Consider the following 16,486-nt stretch of genomic DNA (forward strand, 5'->3'; position numbering starts at 1 on the left):
TATCTGGCATTTCACATTATCATTCAACTGAAATTGATTTTATCAAAGTTCTTTCATTACCTAAATCTAATAACCTTTCCCCAATCCTCATTTTTAAAAAAATCTTTCCTCTGTCTTTAAATATTGCTGACTACCCTTTGTTTCTGGATGATCTTTTCTCTTTATATTTTCATCTCACTACTCTTTCCTGGTTCTTACCCTACTTAGCTGAATTTGCAGCTTCCTTTTCAGGATCTTTATCCAGGTTATATCCATTAATTGTGAGTGTTCTCTATAACTCAACCTTGAGCTATCTCTTTTCTTGCAAACTATTTTGCTTGCTGATCTCAACAATTTCCAAGGTTTCAATTATCATGTTTATGCAAACAATTTTCAGATTTAGTTGTCCAACCTTAATCTTTCTCTTGTCTTCCAGTGTTACATCTCCAACTATCTATTGAAAATTCACCATATCTAAAATTTAACTTATATCCTTATCCCCCCAAAGTCCCTCTGTTTCTAAGTTTTCTATTCTTAGCAAGGACTCTGTCACTTAGGCTTATAACCTACATGTCAGCATAATTTCTCATTCTCTTCCCCCAAATCAAATCACTTGTCACATCCTGTCATTTATAACTTCCCAACATCTTTCAAATGCTTTACCTTCTTTCCTTTGACAATGCTAACACACTAGTGTTGGTCCTTATCACTTCATGAACAAATTACAGCTATTCTTACCACATCACAAGAATTAGAGATATGATGTCCCCACAATCTGAAAAAAATCTGCATAAAATTTGGCCCCCTCTTCATATAAAAGAAAAGGTCTGAATTATTATGATATTAAAACATTTAAATTACATGATGTGTTTTATATATATATATATATATATATATATATATATATGTTTTATGCATTTCTGAGTTTTGTGACATCTGCTGAATTTTGTATCATCTACTATTTCCATAAAACTATCAAAATATTACCATTTAATTTTTATGCCAAACTACAATATATTGAAACTGTTATTGAAAACATAACAATGTAGAAGTGACAACTGTGTTACAATAGTATATTGATTGGCTACTTTATCTTTTTTCTGTCAAAATGGTTTTCTAAAGCACAAATCTGATCATATCATCTTTCTATTACAAAAAAGACTCCAGTGGTTTATCATTACTTCTAGATCAAGGAGTATTTAAAGGTCTTTAATAACCTGGTTCCTACCTACTTTTCCAGTCTTTTTATTTATACTCTACTCCCTTCTACATATTATATGATCCAGAGGCAGTAGCCTCCTTGCTGTTACTAGCAAGCACTTCCATCTTCCAATTACAGTCACTTTCATTGGTTGACAAGTATCTTCTTCATTAGTTATGTTTCTTCATTCGTATTATGTAAACTAATGTTACATCTATTCTAGTGACTAAACAGGATCCCAGTTCCAGGATCAAACTGGAAAGAGATTAGGGGGAGATTAGGGACAGTCACCATGTGGATAAAGAATTTTATATATATATATATATATATATATATATATATATATATATATATATATATATATATATATATATATATATATATATACATAGACAAGTGAATTGTGGATAGATGGATAGAACACCAGATTGGTAGTTTGGAGGAACTGAGTTCAAATGCAGCACAAGACTAATTTTGTGTGACAGGCAAGTGGAAATGGCTTGAGGATTATCTGAATATCATCTTTCCTGAGAATGGATGATGCTAGTCTGATTTGGTCAACTGAGTAAGATAGTGCAGTTTCCACTATTCTTTCTCCTGTTCTCCTTTTTATATTTTATAAGACTGAGTTCTTATGACCTTGAACTAGGTCACTCTAATCAGTGACAAAAAGTGACCAAAAAATTGAATTTTTCTGAATTACAGTGCTGTATAAGTGCTTTTTATTAAAATTATGTATCAAAAAATACCCCATCAGGAATGTAATAACAAATATTGTCTTATTTCTGAAAAATACTATTATATTCTTTATATCCTATTTTTGCATTATAGTCATGCACACATTGGGAAGATAGGGACAAAAAATCAAAATATGCCTTTTGCATGTCCTGTTGAGGCAGATACACTTTATTATTTTATGATGTTTGCTTTCTTGCTTATGCTGTCAGATTCAAATTTTACTTAGGAAACATCTTTGACATTGGTATACAAACTTTGGTGACTCTGGCACTGAAATTAGAAAATATTCTCTTATTGAGAACATTACATTTAAAAAAATAAATTACTGTGGAAGGTGTAGAGAAAGCTGCAGAAAAACTTTGGGAATATACCTCTAACCCCCCCCCAAAAAAACAACAAATAACATTATAAGGAGCCTTTTTAAGTCCTCTTTAATCTTAGTGCCTTCCTTCTGAGATTTTTTTCTTATCTATTTTGTATATATCTTATTTGTACATAGCTGTTTACATGTTATCTTCCATTAGATTGTGAAATCCTTAAGATTAAGGACTATTAGGTGAAATACTTTCTTTGTATGCCTAATTTTAACAGGTGTTACACAGTCAAAACTCACTGAAAACTTGTTGCTTTAATTTGACAAGTCTCTGATCTGTATTGATGAAGAAGATTTGCTCATCAGCAATTCTTCTTCCTAGTTGGAAGATTATAATGAATTATCTTTGGCTAACCTGTTTTAATGAATACTTAAAGAGACTACCTCTGCCCAACTTGTGTCTGTAAATCATTTGCTTCATCAGAATACAAAAACAGAATTCCTGCATGGAATACAGTGAAAAGAATACTGAGTCTGGAGCAAGAGGTTCTGAATTCAAAACTCATCATTTATACTTATTGTATGACTTTGGCCAAGTCATTTTATGTCAAAGATCATCACTTTTTTCATTTATAAAATGAAGGATTGGAGTAGATGGTTCCTGAGGTGAGTTCTAAATTTTGAACCTACGAACCCCTTTAGAAGATGGAAGTAGAGATGTTTTGCAGATGATGATACAAAATATTCAGGTTAACTGAAATACCTTCTCAACAAGTGTTCAGTTATCCTGGATCTTGGCCAGAAATCTGAAAACTCTGTGGCTCTTTTTCTTCTTGTAAAAGAAATGAACTCCCTCCAGTCTTCTGTCCATGGATATACTAGCAAATATTTAACAATAGGCTCTCTAGCGGGGAAATGTATGTGCAATAAATGTTCAAGGTCTATCTACACTATTAATACTTTCTCCATCATTTCTGGTCCTGGATCAGGGGAAGCCAACTTCAGCCAACCTAGGTAGATGCAGGGATTTCTCATAGGCCTTGTAGAGCCAACTTTGAATAGCCTATCCACCTGCTTTCTCTTAAGGAATCTCTCTCTAACTCTTGATACTATGTCTAGGCTTATTTTTGTGTTTAAATGAATAGCATACTCTAACCCCTTTGAATTCTTCTCTTTCCCAATGATGCTAAACTTTAATCTATCAATGCACTAATTTTCAGCTCCATTACTAACTTGTTGCTTCTTTGTTACAAATCCTTCTCAGTACTCCTCTCTTTGTCCTGCTCTAGATCTGCCTGCACCTCCATCCTCACCAATGTTCCCTATGAATTTTTTATTTCATAATTAACAAACCTCAAACTTATTTCTCTCTTACTCCATATATCTTTTGTTCCTCACTGATATCTGGTTGTCTACTGGTGATACTACTTCTCACATTACTCTTTTCAATGCATACTATACCTTTTCTGTTGATATCTTACTGATTAGTGTGGCCATATAAAAATACTAATTTCTTTTCAAGCCACTTGCAGATGCTCTCTCTCTAACCATCATTCAGCAACTTTTCACACTACTTAAATTTTTCATGCAGTCCAGATCCAAATGACTATTATCTACAAACAGCTAGGACATTCATTGTTAAATAAGTTGAGTGTCTGGCTTATTATCTTTCTATTCAGGGCATTTTCTCCTTTCAGATTAAAGGACTCCACTATATCTATTGATGCCTACTTATATAACTGAACTTTCAGGTTTTTCAAACTACTGGTTTCTAAAACCACTCCTCCATTCTACTTCAGCTATGCTTAGAGATGATTATAGCATTAATCTTGCCACCATCTTCAAGTATTCCACTTCCATGTTCTTGAACTTTGAAAGTCTTTTACAAAATCATCATCTACCATTTTGTCTTTCCCTATGCATTATTCCCAACTCTATTCTTTTTCCTCACCATCCTCATCATACCATCTACTATTCAGTTATTTTTCAGACCATCACTCCTGCATTGGCTGAATGTCTCTCCCCCTCTTCTTTTTCCTCTCCCTCTCCCTCTCCTCTTCTTCTCCCTCTTTCTCTTTCTCCCTCTCTGTCCCTTCTGATCAATCAGTTTCAACTCTAAACTGTTTTTTTTACTCTAGAATCCCAGAATCCATTATTCATCATACCAAACCTCTTCCTGAATTGTTTCTGCCATCTGCCTCCTTTTCATCTATACATATGATAGCTAATAAAGTTTGAAAAATATCCCAAAAGCTTTCAATATAAATTTATACTATCTAGTCTGTATTGAACCCTTAATTCAAGGCAATTATTTGACTCCTCCCCTATTGGTTTATGACTCTATTCTTCATAATAGTTTTTTTTTTCCTTAAGCCTTTCCCCACTCTCTTAGGTCAGGACCTTAACTTGGAAAAATATCTATCTATATTCTTTAGTAATGAAAAACTGTATAGCATAGGGGAATAGAGTTTTAGATTTGGATTTAAACTATGGCTTGATTTATTGTTTTCTTAATTGTCTACATATAAAAAAGTGACAGAGAAAATATCAATAATGATCATTAAGAAAGTGCCCTCCATTTTTAGTAGTTTAGTTGTTAACTATATGTCAGGACATCTCTTCATGTACTCCTATGAAATCACAAGACTAGTTCCATGATGTCACTTAGTCTCTTGTCTATGATCAATGACACATTCCATTGTATGACTTTCCCTTCACTGGTCAAGTTCTTCTTTACAGCATCATTTCAAATCAGTATTATTACTAAATATCCATACTTACAATGGTAGGGGCTTCTTTTCCAATATTTCCTGCAGAAGTCAGTTGCCCAGAGTGATATTTTTAAGTACAACCCAAGTACAAATATATACTGAATGTCACTTAACATTTAAAGAGCAAGAAAGCACATGTAGTCTGGGACATTATTCTTCTGTAACAGTAATAGGAATCATTGTGGCAATCATTTTCTAATGCTTTGTGAATTTCTACTTGAAATTTCCTCAAATTCTCATACTGCTTAACAAGCAATGATTAACATTCCTTAATAAACAATCCTTATGAAGTAATGAACAAGCTAGGGAACTAAGAAATAATTCCCCAAGGTTACTAAAAAGCTCTTGGAAACAAGAAAATCTTTCTTATGCTGTCTTTTGGATTTTTATGATCAATTTTTCCAGAGGCAAGAAGAAAGCACAAATGTGGCTGACTTTTGAACACATTCTAGCTCCAGACAAAGTTCTTATTGCAAGTGGTTATATCATGCTTTGACTTACCCTTTGGTTCTTTCCTAAAGAAAGTGGTCAAAGCAAGGAAGTAAAATATTGCTCTAGGAGAAGATATATATGAAAGAGGGATAGGATCAGTGGCTTTGTAACCTGCCATGGGTTGTACACTATGAATTTGGAAGGAATCTTACTCTAAAGCTTCTGAGCATTCACTGACAACTGTGAAAGCCTGGATAAAGGCACAATAGGTGTTTATTTCCTCCCCTAGCCTTTTGAGGTTTGGGACTCTCCTCTTGAGCATTATTTGACTTGTTTTTTTCAACATGTTGCATTTTTCTTGTTTAGAATGAAATCCCAAGTCTCACTATTCCCAGAAGTAGACAAGTCACTTAAATCCAATTGCCTTATTTAAAAAAAAGAAGAAAGGTCAGCTAGATGGCAGAATGGATAGAGCATTAGCCATAGAATCTATAGACTTTGAGTTCAAACCTGAACTCAGATACTTGCTGCTTATTTTCTATATGGCCTGGGACAAGTCACTTAACCCTGACTGCCTCAGGATAAAAAGGAAGAATGGTTTAAAAAATGGTGTTAGCTTCTACTATATCCTCATTCCAGGCATTTCACAAAGTTTCTGAAGAATAATTTAAAATGAATTTTTAAATGGTAATAATTATTAAAATATTTAAAATCTTTGTTTGTAGATTCTAAAGTCATATTTTCCCTAAGAAATTCAATAAATATTAGTGAAATGCCTACCACATGTTAGATGCAAAAGATGTAAAAGAAAAAAAAAAAAAAACCAAGTCTCAATTTATAAACCTCAAATGGACCTTAGCAATTATCTAATTCAGTTACCCTTTGGTATTATTAAGGGTTTTTAAATCATTTTTATTGAAGCTCTTTATTTTTGAAACATGCATGGATAAACTCTTCAACATTGACCCTTTCAAAACCTTGTGTTCCAAATTATCCCCTCCTTCCCCCATCCCTTCTACGGCAAGTGATTCAATATATGTTAGATATTTTAAAATATATGTTAAATCCAATATATGTATACATATTTATACAATTATCTTGCTGCACAAGAAAAATCAGATCAAAAAGGAAAAATAAATGAGAAAAAACACAAAATGCAAGCAAACAACAAAAAAGAGTAGAAATTCTATGTTGTGATCCACACTCAGTTCCCACAGTCCTCTCTTTAGGTGAAGATGGCTCTCTTCATCACAAGATCATTGGAACTGGCCACAATCATTGCTGGAAGGAGTCATGTCCATCAGAATTGCATGTATAATGATCACCTGGTTCTGTTCATTTCACTTAGCATCAGTTCATATAGGTCTCTCCAGGCCTCTCTGAAATCATCCGGCTGATCATTTCTTATAGAACAATAATATTCCATAACATTCATATACCATGATTTATTCAGTCTTTTTCCAACTGATAGGCACCCACTAAGTTTCCAGTTTCTTGCCACTACAAAAAGACTGCTACAAACATGTTTTCACATGTGGGTCCCTTTTCCTTTTTTAAGATCTTTTTGGGATATAAGCCCACTAGAAACACAGTTGGATCAAAGGGTATGCATAATATGATAACTTTTTGAGCATTCTCTAGAATGGCTGGATCCATTTAAAATTCCACCAACAATGTATTAATATCATAGTTGTCCTACATCCCCTTCAACATTCATCCTTGTCTTTTAGCCAAACTGAGAGATATGTAGTAGTATCTCAGAGTTGTTTTAATTTACATTTCTCTGATCAATAGTAATTTAGAACACCTTTTCATATCATTAATATGATTTTAATTTCTTCATCTGAAAATGATCTGTTCATATCCTTTAACTATTTACCAATTGGAGAATGCCTTGAATTCTATAAATTTGAGTTAATTATTTATTTTAGAAATGAGGCCTTTATCAAAACCCTTAAATGTAAAAATGTCTACTATTGTTATTTTTTTTACACTAAAACTGCAATTTTAATCATATAAGTAACTCCCAGTGAGGAACAACTCTAACAGTGTAGATTGGCATCTTTTTTGCATTTTGTATTCTTAGTTGCTAGAGCCACTACTCAGGACAAGTGATTTTTGAAATGGCTTGGATAATATCTGAATCAATAACACTCTTCCAATCAGATAAGAGACCACCAAGCTTTATCCTGTACACTGCCATTGACTTTTACGATGTTTGGAGCCTTACCTTCTTCTTACCTTATTTTTGTCTTTCAGTATTCTTAACACTATCATCTGATCTGTTTGTGTAATTTAAAGACCCTTGGATCTTGACATTCACCCCACTGCAATAATCTTAGGATCTTGGATCTTTCCACTTACTCTGTAGATGGATTTTTTTTAATATGTTGTCTACACCAATTATTAACTCCTTAAAATTGGGTTTTATTTCTTTAATTATATCCCCAGCATTCAGCACAATGCTTACAAATAGCATCTTTCTAATAAGTGCTTTTCATTTATTCATTTATTGAGAGATTATTTGACTTGTTTATCACTTAATTAGTATTCATTAGCAGTGGTAGTTGAAGCAGGTCTTGTTGTCTCTGAATTTATCCTGATTATCGCATCCTAACTTCTTTTTACAGAATAGAAAACTAAAAATAGTTAGTAGCAGTTCACTATGTCATCTGATGCATCAGACAAGCACCTCAATTGAGAGAGATCAGAGTATGTATTTCATTTTTAATATGACATTGTAGAGTTTGTATTTTTTATCAGGAAGTAGATGACAGTCTCAGAATAGGTGAAGGTAAAACCTTTCCTACTTAATTAATCTAAGAAGTAAGCATTTCCTTCCAATCAGTTCTGCCAAACAATAGTTTTTTCTTCCAATCAGCTTTTTCTTGTAGTAGAAATTTTTGCAACAGCAATTCAGTCTTTGAAGTATTACTTTGTGCTCTAAGTACTAGAGTTAAGTCTACTTGGAGATCCTGTCTTTATCTTCAGATGCCTGGTTCTCACCAATCCCACTAGTCTAACACAGAATCTTTCATGTGAAATGATTTATTGTGATCTTATAAGGAAAACCCCAAATCTGTATTTCTTTCAGCAAAACCACAATTAGGTAATATAAAATCATCCACAGTCTCCTAAAAGTTCTATACTTAGGATTTCCCACTTATCTACTTCAAAACTCTCATATCCTTTATATACAGATCAGATACTAAAAACTGAACACTTCAGCCAATTTAATCTATCTTTTTCTCTAAGGGACCATTTTTTAAAATTTCATTGTCTTCTCTCAAAACCATCTTTGATTTTACTCCTTTATATAACAAATTCTCCATATCAGAAAGAGCATAATTTTAAATCAGCATAGGGACTACATTGAATAAATGCAAGAAAGTAGAAGAAACGTTTTTTCTTTAAATTACAACTCTAATATTCCTGTAATGCAGTGACCCTTGAAAGATGAAAGTATAAATAAATAAATTATTAACATGAAAACCTAGTTGCCCTCCCCCCCAAAAAAAAACAAGTCTTATTCACTTTATGGTCATGTATCATCAAACAAATTCAAATGTTTTCTTTCCCAGATTGTTAATTCATTTTGTCCCAATTACTTTGTGCTTTTCTTTGTTTCTTTTTTCCCTTTTTTTCATTTTTTTTCCAATTACCTATAAAAAACTTTACTATTTATAAAAAAAAAGTTTTGAGTTCCAACTTCTCTCCCTTTTCCCCTTTTCCCTCCCTTCTTGAGAAGACAAATATTTTAGTATATGTCATACATATGCAGTCATATAAAATATTTCCATATCTGTCATGCTGTAACAACTTTGTCATGTTATAACAACAACAGCAGCAGCAACACAGAAACACCCTCCAAAAAAGAAAAATAAATAAAAATATATAAATTATGCTTTAATATGCATTCAAATTCCATCAATTTCTCTCGAGGTAGATAATTTTTTTCACCACAAGTTTTTCAGAATTATCTTGGATCATTGGATTGATGAGAAGAATTAAGTCAATTTCAGTTGATAATAATACAATATTGCTTTTATTGTAATAAATGTTCTCCTGGTTCTGCTTACTTTACTTTGAATCAGTTATATAAGTCTTTACAGGTTTTCCTGAGAGCATCTTGCTTATCCTTTCTTATAGAATGATAGCATTTCATCACAATAAAATATCAGAACTTGATCAGCCAGTCCTCAACTAATGGACATCTTCTCAATTATCAAGTCTTTCTTCCCAATAAAAGAGCTGTTATGAATATTTTCGTACATATAGCCATTTCCTTTTTGATTCTTTATCTGTTTGGGATACATACCTCATAGAGGTATTGTGGGGTCAAGGGGTTTGAATAATATTTTAGTTTTGGGGCATAATTTCAAACTAATTTACAGAATGGCTGAATCAGTTCATAATTCCAATGTCTCAATCTTTCAATATTTGTCATTTTTCTTTTCTGTCATATTAGCCAAAATTATAGTGCTTGATTGTACCACAGAAGAATTTTGATTTGTATTCCTATAATCATGAGTGACTTAAAACATTTTTTCATATGGTTACAGATAGCTTTATCTCAAAACTATCTGTTCATATACTCTGACAATTTTTGAATTGAAGAATGGCTCTTAATTTTATAAATTTGACTTAGTTTTCTATGTATTTGAAAAATGAGTCCTTTATTAGAGAAACTTGCTGTAATTTTTTTTCACAGTTACAATTACTCACTATATTTCTTTCTATAATATTTTCCCCTTCTTTATTCTCTCTCCTTTATAGTCATTCTGATTAATGACTTGCTACTGCATGTAGATAGCTCTGGAGGATAGAGTGAGTCTGATGACTTTGCACAATACTGCCTCATTTAAATCCAGTTCCCTTGTGAATCAAGACATCACCTTTCTGATGGTTTGGTTCTTCGATTCTCTTCAAGAATGAAGGATAAATAATAAATTATGAGAAGTAGTAGCTGCTCATTCTTTCCTTACCCAGGAAAGGATATTGGACACTAAATAGACTTATGCTGTTAGAGCAATGACACATCATATTCATCTATAGCTTTTGTGACTTTTAAGTTTCTAGGACTAGGAGAATAGAATGAATGCAGAGAGGAGGAATGAGATGCCCTGTTGAAAGTAAACAATACTGGGCCTAGGAGAAGTAATAAAGCCCCAATAGGACTGAAACGTGTGTTTTTTTCTGCTATACATTTTGTTCAGAATAAGGAAACAAGAGTCCAGGTGTTGGAGGGGAGCTAGTCCAAGGTGGGTACTCTGAGATGATAGAATTCTAGAACATGGTTCAGTGAAAAGAGACTGGGGAAGCTGATATACAAGGGAGTAGTTTATGACTTACATAGCAGAATATCCCATATATCATTGACATTCAATCATGGAAAGATATGTGAAAAGAAAACATTCTGATGGCTTTAAGAAATTTCAGGAGGAAATTTCTGCTGAGACCCAGGAAAAAACTGCTGCTCTAAAGAGAACTACTCATGTTCTGGATTGTTTTTCATAGTTGAAGATTTTAATTACCAACTCAGAACCATTTGCTTTAAGTTATTAGATCAGTGTGAATCTGAGTGTGAATCTTGTTTCCTGACTCTGCAACAACAGTACAGTAGAAAAGGCAAAAGTTTCACTCCAGTATGGGTATCCTGGGCTATCACTTCTAAATCAAGTTTTGCTTCAGCAGGCCATCTTACTCCTCCCATCTGCATATATTCTATTTCCTTGAAATTATTTCAAGTTCCTATCTCTGGTAGGCACACATACATACACACATAGTTTCTCAAATCTCAACATAAAGTAGAATGTCACCAATAACAATAACAAACCTAGTAAAAGGATCAAAAGTTCCTCATTGGGCAGTACACATAATATACTTTGAGAGAGAAAAAAAATATTTTTAGACATTAAAGAAACACTTTACAAAACACTTTCAATGTCTTTCAAAAAGGAAGGACTTCTGTCAGAAAATGTCTTTTACCAAACTATTTCTTTAAAATGTCTAGAAAAGAAAGTTCTTTAGAATTCTCAATTACAGGTTATGCTTGGAATTTATTTGTCGATTCCGTATTTTCTTAATGGCTGCTTTTACCTCTTGATTCCTCAGTGTATAAATAATGGGATTCAATAAGGGTGTAAAAATTGTGTAAAAAACAGAAAGTATCTTATCAACAGAATATCTGCTGAAAGGCCACACATAGATGAAAACACAGGGTGCAAAGAATAAAGTGACTACTGTAATATGAGCTGAAAGAGTGGAGAGAGCCTTGGAAGACCCACCAGAGGACCGATGCCGAACAGAATAGATTATGATTGTGTAAGAGAAGAGTAAAAGTATGAAACATATGAGGGACAGAAGCCCACTATCAGCAATTACTAGGAGCTGTATCACATAAGTGTCTCTACAGGCAAGCTTAATTACCAAGGGAAGGTCACAAAAGAAACTATCCACTGTATTGGGTCCACAGAAAGGCAAATTCAACATAAATGCCATCTGGCTTGATGAGTGAATAAAACCAACAGCATAAGAGGTTAATATCAATCCCAAAAGCACCCGATGGTTCATAATAGTCATGTAGTGGAGGGGTTTACATATGGCAACATATCTATCAATTGCCATGGCAACAAGCAGCATCATTTCACTCCCACCAAGAATGTGCATAAAAAACATCTGGGAGAAACAACCCCACCACGAGATAGTCTTGTGCTGCCGGAGAAAGTCCACAATCATCTTTGGGGTAGCAAAAGAGCCCAAGATCATGTCAATTAAGGAGAGATTTGCCAACAGAAAATACATTGGAGTGTGAAGACGTGAGTCAAAGGTCACAGTGATCAAGATGAGCATATTTCCTAATACAATTCCAATATATACCATAGAAAATCCAAAGAAGAAGAAAATTTGGAGATTCTGTGATTTGGTCAGTCCAAGCAAGATGAACTCAGTTACTACAGAATAATTATTCAGTTCCATTTTCTTGGGCCATGTTCCAAGTATTTGAAAGAAAGGAGAAAGAGAAATTAATTCTAATTATTTAATTGAAATATTGATTTCCAGTCCTTTTATGCAATATACTATAAAATTAATTACCCTCATATCTTTAGGATTTTAGAAGGAAGAAGCTGAATATTATTATATATGGCATATACTTTACAAACATTGTCTCATATAATTATCACAACAAGCCTGGGAGGTAGAAGCTGTTATTATTTCCTAGAGTAGAGAGAAATGAGGGAGTCAATAGTTTAGTTATTTGCCCAGAGTCATACAGTAAGAATCTGAGGTCAAATGTGAAATGCCTCTTTTAATTAGAATTTTGTCAGCTATAATATTTATTGCCCCCTAGAATGTGACAGATGCAGAAAGGAAAAATTGAAGGTTCTAGTAAACCAGAAACAGAAGCAGAATCTGGGAGAGGAAATTATCGGTGCTGTGTAATTATGCAATTCACACTCCCTGAGGTTTTAAAAATTGAAAACAATAATTTTTTCTTTTCATCTCCATTCCCACTTCTACGTGGGACATTTTCTAGTTCCTTCCTCCTCTGAAACAAGCTCCCATCAAAGCAAAAGAACAGAAATAGGAACCTGGAAAAATGAAGAGAGATGTAGTTCAATGCCTTCTTTAAAGGAATGGAGAGGGTAGAACTGAAAAACCATAGAAATGTGTCACAAAACATCCCATGAAAAATGATGAGCAGGATTCTATAAGAAAAAAAAAAAAAGAACCTGGAAATTCCTTCATGAACTCAAGCAAAGTGTATAAAAGTAAAAGCAATGTTCTGGGATGACCAGTTGTCAATGGCTTTGTTTTTCTCAGCAATATAGTGATCTACAACTATTCTGAAGATTTAGGATGAAAAATCCTATTCATACCCAGAGAAAGAACTGATTGTGTCCAAATAGAAATTGAAGCATTTTTTCTTTCTCTTTCTTTTTTTAAACTTTATTTATCTTGAGGGTTTTAATTTTAATTAGGGTGGGAGATCTATGTTTTCTTTCACAAGTGAATATTATGTAAAGGTTTTGCACAGCTTTACATGTAGTTTCCTAATTGTGGGTGAGAATAAGGCAGAGAACCTAGAACTTTAAAAAAAATTAATAAAAATTTGTTTTAAATGTAAGTGGGTGAATTATTAAAACAAATAAACAGATAGATAGATAAACAAAAACAGCCCATGAGATATGCTAATCTCTAAAAATCCCAAAAGATGGAATTAGGGAAGAGTGAGGAAAGGCAAATATAATAGTCTGCAATTCTGTTTTTATGCAATGCAAGGTCAGCTGAGGATTTGACTGAGAGCCTTAAGAATCAGGGACCTAGCTGAATCTTAAGATATTAAAAAATAATTCATTCTCTCTATACATAGCTGCACAAATTATCTGCTTAATGCACGGTGTCAGTCTCCTTTTCAGAAATTTTTACAGACCTCCCTATTTTTTGGCAAAATGAAGTCCAAGCTTTTCATTATCTTTGAACAGAAAGGATTTTCATCTTTCACATACCCAGCTTTGCCTCTCATCCCACTATGCCCACCTATCATAGAAGCAAAACATATAGATTGTAGACTTAGAGCTTAAAGAAATCTTTAAGGTGATATAGTTTATCCTCTTCATTTTTTATGGAAACTAAGCCTCAAAGAGATTGTGTTTTGCTTAAGGTTCCACAGGTGATAAGTGACTTAACTAGGAAATAAACAAGTGTTCTCTCTACAGCAATATGAATTCTTATTCATTTTTTTAGTTTTATTTATTTCATTTTTAACTTATGGAATAAAAACATTTCAATAACAGAATAATTTCTAAAAAGATGAAACTGCAAATCCATTGTGTACAATTTGCTATTTCTATTAAATATAATAAAGTTATCATGCAAATTTTTTCTTTTTTCCTGAGTGTAAATAAGAATGGTGCTTCCTCCATGCCTTTATGACATTTTTTTCTACTTCTGGTGAACCCCTTTTCATAATTGTTGCTATCTCCAACACCAATCCAGGTTATAATTCCTGAACCAGAATAGTACTAAAAAGTCTAGTATGGCCATATTCTGGGAGACTGATGACTCTAGATGCTTCTCCTTACCTAGTCTCATGGCTTCCATAGCTTTCTGAGGGCTCTCTTTTATAGTTCCACCTCCAAGCCAAATGGTTTTACCATGGTAGAAGGTCATCAGACCCACTATACAGGAATTACAAACCACTTTCAGGCCCTTTCTGCTATTTCTTCTAAGAAGGGAACTCCAAATCATTGCTAATAAGAAATAAGGCATTTTTGTTATTGCTGTAGGTCTGCACTGTCTCTTTACACAGGAGACCACTTCTCTTTCTTAATCTCATGGTGGGAAGACCTGATTTGAAGTAATATCATATTCCTAGGTTTAAGATGTTTTTTTCAACAGGTCATTTTTAAGCCCGTCTAAATATTTCCCTCAACACTGCCTCATACTATGTTCAAATGACTCAGTTTTTAAAATTTGTTAATATACACAATCAAAAACCATTTTTCCTGATGAATTCATAGTATATATAATCCCATCTCATTTATGAAAAACTAATTCCTCCATTACCATCACTATGCCCAAAAAAGAGTCTAAAAATCTAAGAACTCCAAAAGAGGTGTCCTCTCATAACAGATAATGGTCTAATGCAGGGCAGTTTTCTCTCCTCCATGCTCCACAGAAAGAAATGGAATTTTTATCACATTTATGAATAGATTTTGCAGACCAATATTTGACCCCACTGATTCTAGAATGATGGCAAATTCACGTAGCAGAAATGCCACTGGAGGTGGAAAGACTAGGAAAGATACCATGGACCCCTATATTGAATGTATGAAGAACAGTATGAAATGAGCAACCACCTTCTCCAGTCCCTGAAGCTGTTTACCAAGTTTTTAGTTGGTTTTCATTAGATTCTATGGCACTGAGAGGTGGAGATGGGGGTACAATGTAATTCAAATCCATAGTTTTGGAATTACTGTCAAGATATTAAGACTGTGATTGTCTCTCAAATTCTCAAAAAGCTTTATGTCCCAATCACCAGAAGATCTAGGACAGCAAAAGATCTGATTTAGGAAAGAGACAACATAGTGAAAAGGAAAGAGCACAACACTGCAATCAGTGTGATTCTCATGTGATGTTAGATGTTATAGCTCTTTAGCTAGAGATCAGAGAAGTACTTTAAGAGTTGCAAATTGCTTTTCACCTATTATTTCATTTCATCCTTATAACATGAGGTAGGCACCATTTTTATGACCATTTTATAAATAAGAAATTGAAACTGAAAAGGGTTGTGACTTCTGCAGACACACAGCTAGGAAATGTTTTCTCTATTAGATTTACATTTGCTTAAGAATAGATATTGTCTTTTACTTTTATCCTGATCCCCAGCTCTTAACACAGTGCTTGATATATAGTAGATGCTTAATAAACATCTATTCTGTTCAAATTTCTGATTTTCCTGACTTTAAATACAATCGCATCAGCCACTATACCACCTAGCTATTTTGTCTGTCTGTCTGTCTTTGCTGTTAACTGTCACTGTTTTCTCTGGTACTCCATACTTCATCTTCCTTAGAGATCTTATTTTCAACAATTGTAAAATGAGAGCATTGTTGATAATCTCTTCAATTATTTCCATCTCTGAAGCCTATGACCCTTCTTTAGCACTTATAATTGCTTTTTTTTTTTTTTAACAGTTTCAATTCTGACTCAATATTGACTCCTCCGATCCCTTCTGATCCTATCTATTCTAACACATTGCATATATTTTTTTCTATATGCAGCCTACCTATACAGTTCCATTCTTCATGATCCAATATGCTCTTATATTGGTTAAAATATTTAATGCTATTTTATTCACCTACCCCTTGTGTTGAAGGCTTCCAGGAATTCAAATATTTAGCATTAATGATAATATGGAGATTGAATGCAGTTTAATGGTGTCCTTTTAAAAGTAAAAACATATGAAGATAGAGAGATATATAGAGAGTTCTAGAGAGAAAATTGATAAAAATTGATAAATTTATATGAGAGAAACAAAATGTATAA

The 16,486-nt window shown here is 33.3% G+C and overlaps 1 protein-coding gene across 1 annotated transcript; it reads right to left on the reverse strand.

Moving 5' to 3' along the window:
* Positions 1-11,473: 11,473 nt before the first annotated feature.
* Positions 11,474-12,412, reverse strand: LOC141553422 (olfactory receptor 4K13). The gene has a single exon (XM_074285087.1). The coding sequence runs from the start codon at positions 12,410-12,412 to the stop codon at positions 11,474-11,476; it is 939 nt and encodes a 312-aa protein (XP_074141188.1).
* Positions 12,413-16,486: the final 4,074 nt, after the last annotated feature.

The sequence above is a fragment of the Sminthopsis crassicaudata genome, chromosome 2, assembly GCF_048593235.1.
Source record: "Sminthopsis crassicaudata isolate SCR6 chromosome 2, ASM4859323v1, whole genome shotgun sequence".
NCBI classification, from domain to species: domain Eukaryota; kingdom Metazoa; phylum Chordata; class Mammalia; order Dasyuromorphia; family Dasyuridae; genus Sminthopsis; species Sminthopsis crassicaudata.